The 6,291-nt window shown below is 31.6% G+C and overlaps 1 protein-coding gene across 1 annotated transcript; it reads left to right on the top strand.

Annotated features, from left to right (window-relative positions):
• Positions 1-312: 312 nt before the first annotated feature.
• On the top strand, positions 313-5,354 carry LOC145947880 (transmembrane reductase CYB561D2). Its single transcript, XM_083057658.1, has 2 exons — positions 313-668; positions 2,966-5,354. The coding sequence occupies exons 1-2, from the start codon at positions 420-422 to the stop codon at positions 3,464-3,466; spliced, it is 750 nt and encodes a 249-aa protein (XP_082913784.1). The 5' UTR covers positions 313-419; the 3' UTR covers positions 3,467-5,354.
• Positions 5,355-6,291: the final 937 nt, after the last annotated feature.

Below are 6,291 nucleotides of genomic sequence, written 5' to 3'. Positions count from 1 at the left end.
AAGCAGTGGTATCAACGCAGAGTACTGTTATCGATTCAAATACTTGGAACTGATATATATATATATATATATATATATATATATATATATATATATATAGAGCTATATATTGTTATTTTAATTAAAATAATAATATAATGATTATAATAAATTAAATTAATATTTCCACATAAATACATACATTTATAATGAGAGAGATAAAACAATTCAATTTTTTAATAAGTAAAATAAAAGATAAGAAATGTAAAGTTTTTCTAAAAAAATTTACATTTATTTCATGTCAGCAATATCATATCAAAATTAGTTTAAAAATTGAAAATTTGATCAAGTCTGCGCGAAATCTCTTCGCAGAAATTCTAGAAATTGATAAGTGATTAGTGATTATAGTATCAATAATAAATTGTACATATTGCAGGACAATGGCGGATAAAAACAATGTCGAGCTCCAATCGACAAAATCTACATCGAAAATTTCACATAACGATTCTACTAAAAGTATCGTAAGCTCCGAAAACAGAAAGCTGAGATGCAGCGTTCAACGTATATTTATCTCTGCAATGGACGCGATTAACCATGCACTGATCATAGCAGTAACGGTGTACCTCGTGTATTACTCGGCGAAGAAATATTACGTAACAAATGTACACGTAATCCTCTGCACTATCGGGGTAAGTATTCCACTCTCGTGAAACACGCGTTTGATCTCTTCCTTCGCCGTTTATTTTAAAGCATCGTAACTCATCGTAAATTGGTAAAACTGATCGCGCTGCGTATATCACCGCCCTCGTAATCAAGTGCCAAAGCAAGCTTCGTTCACATTCTTCTTTGAGAACGCGGAGAAATATTTAAATTAATTAAAATACTTTTGGTGTACGATCATATAATTTTATTTAAAATCTTGAGTATGCGATGTGACTGCAATAAATTGAACAAGCAATAATGTTCGGTGTGATAAAGAATTTATATTCTCTTTTTATAATTACATGCGCAATGTTGAAATATTTAAAAACTCGATTAAAAAGGAATTTATTTACTCATTTAAAATTTAGTAAAAATATATAAATTTGATACATAGTATACATTTTAATTTCAAAATAATAATTATATAAAGAACATTATTTTTGCATTTAGAATTTCTTAAGTTCTGAAACTTTGTACTATATACATCTTCGTGCACGATATATACAGTAAGTTTATATAATCTATACAAGCGTATCGAATTTTGCTTTGCCCTCAAGGCGTAAATCGATAGCAATAATTAATTTTGCTCTTTATCACTATGTATATCGAAACATTAATTAATAGAGGCGCTCATATTCAATCTAAAAAGTGTCGTGCTTTGCCTACAGTTATACCTACTCTTACAAGATGTAGCGTGCTTTTTAATTTCACTTATTATACGATACGACAACACGAGATGGCAATTACGGTTCAGATTTATAAAAAATGTAAAACCACTTAAAATTTTCCAAGTGGATCGTGATGAATAATTCAAATAATGTAGTACACTATTTGAAAAGTTGTTCAAGCGAAGAAAAAAAAAGAAAGAAAATTGTCACACACAATCTATGTATATTCCACATATACATTTGCTCTTAGAATCTACTAAATATAGCTGTAAAGAGATAGCGTTTTCTTTTTTTTTTTAGTCGCGATAAAACACATTGCAGGGATAAAAGTTTCGCGCGGATGTAAATTTTTTTAAAGCCTTCTCTCTTCGCATTTGCAAAACGTTTTCATTTATTACGTAGCTCATCGACATGCATCTGATACACGCGCGGTGCTGCACCAAGAAAAGCCCATTGTGAATTACGTTCTTCCTTGAACTCGTCGTATCAATATGCGAGAGTTTACGACCGAACTTGTAATGAATCGTAGCGCTTATCTTTTCCTTGTAACAAAGTCCCGGATCGCTCGGGCTTCAACTGCAACGATAATTGCTTATGGGTATAAGCGGGTGCTTATCCTTGCAAAGCGGAGCTTAAACATGCATGGATCATTAATTTTGATCCGTCTAAATTAACGGTTTCTCGTATATACAAATACATTTCTCTATGAAATTCTCTGTTCGCAAACGGTCAACAGATAAACGTAATTAATTTTTCTTCACACATTTTTTGATAAATATAATCATAAATGCATCTGAGTATCACATCTGCATCTGCCTTTTTTTTATACGAAAACGTATATTTTTACTTTGCAACAAAGATAAATTCTGCGTTAGCTATTCTCGATTTCATATTTGTTTTATTCCTTTTACATTGATAAATATTCAAGAATTTTCTCAACTTTTAAAATATGTGCATATGTAGTCAATACACGAGTTTTTGGAACATTTGTTTATTTTTTTTGTAGTGCATCGTATTTCAAGTCAAATATCATAGAATAAAATGTTATGGTCTTGTATTCCTAAAAATAAAACTGACGATCTTTGTATAAATAAAATTAAGTATCTATACGTGTTAATTTTAATTTAATTAAAGACATTTAGCTAATTTTTATATTTTTGTTTCCGTAATAGTTATTTCTAGTATAAAGTTCTACTGGTTTTGTCTTTATAAAGTAGGTTTATAAAGTAGGTTAAAGGCCTGCATTCTAATTTTGCCACAGAAACATTTGCATAAAAACTGTTGAGCTGCTATGCATAATTAAGTTGCACAATAAAGACCTGATCAAAAGTGAAATGTAAAACATTAATACGTCTCATATTGTCTTTAATCGTATTGTGTGCGACAGCAAGAAGTATTATACAGTGCATGTCGTAATTGAGTTTCAGCGACTCTCGAAACTCAAATTACAACATCCACTTGCCTCGTCGTGTAACGTCCAGCGAATTGCCGTAGTATCGAACGTGGTTCCTTCCACATCGAGAGAGTTTAGGCCAAACTAGATGGCCAAAGAACTTTTAACGACTTAACCAAACGATCCAAACTTCTCCCCCCGCTCACGAATCTCATTCTTTCAGTATGTTCTGTTAATGTCGGAGGCCATTGTTGTCTTGGCGGGTGATAATATTCTGACTGGTTGTCTCTCGCGTCGCGCCAACAAGCATCTCCATTGGATTCTACAAGCTGTGGGACTGATTTTCAATTTGGTCGGTGTGGGTCTGATGATCAACGCCAAGACGGAACACTTTCGTTCGATTCACGGTATTACGGGCATCGCCTCGTTGGTGATTGTATTGACGGTAACGATCTTTGGATATCCGGTATGGATCGCATGGAAACTGCGCAAGTTTGTGCGGCCGGTTGTTATTAAATTTCTTCACAATTTTCTGGGCATCGCCGGCTTTGTCATTGGTATGGTATCGCAATGTTACGGTTATAGAAAGAATTGGATATATCGTATGGGGAAAGTCGAATACGCCGACGGTGTTCTACTTGGTCTTACGGTGTTGATCACGATACTATCCCTGAGAGGCGCACTCTGTTCTCTCTTTAGGCAGGCCGTCGGTTCCCTAAGATAACTTTGCCCTTCTGTCTCGTAAAAGAATATGTTACTGCCCAATCCATCGTTTAAGAAAAAAATAATCACAAATTTTATTTTATTTATTTCTTTTACGGTTAGAATAATAATGTAAAAAATTATAGTTTTAATTATATTATTTAAAAAAATTAATGTAATAGGCGACTTTTTTTAATCTATGCGATCTTTTGACAGGATATGTTCTTTGTGTATTAATTAGAAAAAAATTGGATTAAGATACGATACACAGATACTATGTCAATTAATATTTTAAATAACATTTGATTATTAAAAAAAGAGACAGTTGTCACGAATATAAAGATTTGGAAATAGATGTTTGATACACAAATCTATATTGGCGATGATCTGTATTTTTGATAAAAATTCAAAGTTTGAAATAAAGCATAATTAAATGCAATTCTCCTATAGATAATATATTTGCATTTGAATTAGTGAGGATCATATCAACATATTATTAAAGGAAACTCGGTGTATTATATAAAAGAACATTCAATAAAAAGCATTCAGTTTGTGAATAACTTGCGCGTATTAAGATTTAAAAAAAATTTATATAAATATATAATTGTTTATTATTTTATCGATTTATCAATTGGGTACACAGTTCTGCGTTGCACTTTTTCAATTTGTTTCTTTCTGTGAATCTATTTTAGTAACTGAGCAGATATTTTTTTGACGAGATTCGGATGCGATCGGTGATAGTTTTACGGCATTGTTGTGAAAAATCCGCGTTTATACATATAGTGATTACTCAATATTGGAACATTCGAAACTGTGTGAGTTTATCACAAATAGAAATACTAGCAAAATGGTTTTGTGTATTTTTTCTATACGATATATCATATATTTTCTAGTTCTAGGAAATACAAGAATTTTTTTAGGAAAGATTGTTATAGCAGATAAAAACGATATAAATTCTGGTTTTGCAAAAAAAAAAAAAATCAGTTTTTCCATTAATTAATCTATTTAAATATAAAATATCAATGCAAAATTAATTGTATGAAGAAAGCTATGAGCTAAGAATAATACGAAAAACAGTTATTACATTATTACATATATATATTGGATTTTTGTACTATATATAAAATGTAAAGTTAAATTATTAAATGTTAGTTTAGCAGATATTTCATATTTGCATTACAAACTCAAGGCGATAGTAATGTTTCAACTAAAACACTTAAATTGCGCATAATTAGATGTTCATGAATTATTAATGTCTTTTATTTTGATTATTGTTAGCTGCTTTGGTATATAATAGTTTGTATTCTGAGAGAAAAACAAGCACGTTTATTTAAGAAACATTTAAGGCGAGGAAAAGCTAACTCCTACTAGTAAAATATCTCGCGAATGGAAGTCTGAATCCTTTGGCGGTAGAGATAATGTTATTACAGAATCGAATTGCGAGATGTTCCGGGCACAAGCATTCGGTTACGGCAACATGCCACTTCTAGCTTCTGACGGCGTATAAACGAGAGAAGTCAAAGTTTAATTAGACGCGAAAGCGTGGCACAGTCTGAAATTTCGAAAGTCGTAATTTCTCCTTGCTGCCAAACTGTAGTCTGTTTCCTATCTTGTGTCTAATATATATATATAATATATGTGTGTGTGTGTATATATATACTCGGCTGCATTTGATACTGCGTATCCAATACTTCTGTTAATCCGATTGCTTTATCGAGACAGCTAGTATTTTCGAAGTGCCCATCATGAAGATGTATGGTCATACAAAGCCGAATGATTACCGTATAATGATCATTTTATTCTCTTTATTATTTTATTTATCATTTTTATAGCATTATATATATGAATATTTTTAATATTCAAATGTAAAGATATATGTAAAATATGATAAATATAAGGATTTATATATATTTTATAAAAATTAATTAAAGAAAAGAAGTACATTCTTAAATTCATTGATTTACGAAAATCTATGTATAATTTTTTAACTACTTTATGCATTCTATTGATTTTATTTCTGATTGTAGTTATTTTACTTATGTCCATATAAAAGAATGACATAATAAAGTAAAATAAATCCATAGCACATAAAAAGATTGAAATCTGTGATGATTGATTGTCAAAATGTAATTTAAGATAAAATTTTATTGTATTGCAAAATTTAATAAACTATGTTCATGACGTGACAATTATGCAGTTTACTTGACAATCCATACACAGTCCACATTTGAATTAATTGTTATAATCGATATATTGATTATGTACGATACTTGTAGTATTCGCATAATCGCAATGTGGGATCATTATAATAATACATACATATATAAAAGTATAAACACCAGATTGCAAAGCGCAAAAGCGTAATGCGATACCTAATTCCGTTGCGCGCAATCTACGTTCAGATAATTAATGCATCTGTGACGCGCAGAACGAGCCCGATAATGCCGCGAGAGTGCATAGGACTCGAGTGATATTTATTTGCGCGTGATAACGAGCGCAAGAAGTGCGCCGATATTTATTCGTGCGCGATAGTAGTAGCCATAAAGTATATAAGTATATAGGTATATGAGGTCGGATAACTGTTTGCATTGTCACATGATATTTATTTACGCGCGATATAACGTTATCGTTGCGATAATTTATTTATTTGTATCGGCGTTAAAAAGCACGGTAATGTATCGATGATTGCGTTAATTAACACAGACTGCCTATCTTGCTCGATCATCTTTGACCACGTCTCGGCGACGATCTTTGCTCCAGTTTTGCGGCTGCGGAACAAACATTAGGTCGCGCAGATCGAAGTCTCATGAATCATTCATTCCGGATTAATTCGACGTGCAATGTCCG

Source organism: Prenolepis imparis, unplaced genomic scaffold, assembly GCF_030444845.1.
Source record: "Prenolepis imparis isolate NDT839.2.m4 unplaced genomic scaffold, iyPreImpa1.0 SCAF_174, whole genome shotgun sequence".
Taxonomy (NCBI): domain Eukaryota; kingdom Metazoa; phylum Arthropoda; class Insecta; order Hymenoptera; family Formicidae; genus Prenolepis; species Prenolepis imparis.
Note: the sequence above shows the minus strand (reverse complement) of the source record. Positions and strands in the feature narration are given on the sequence as shown.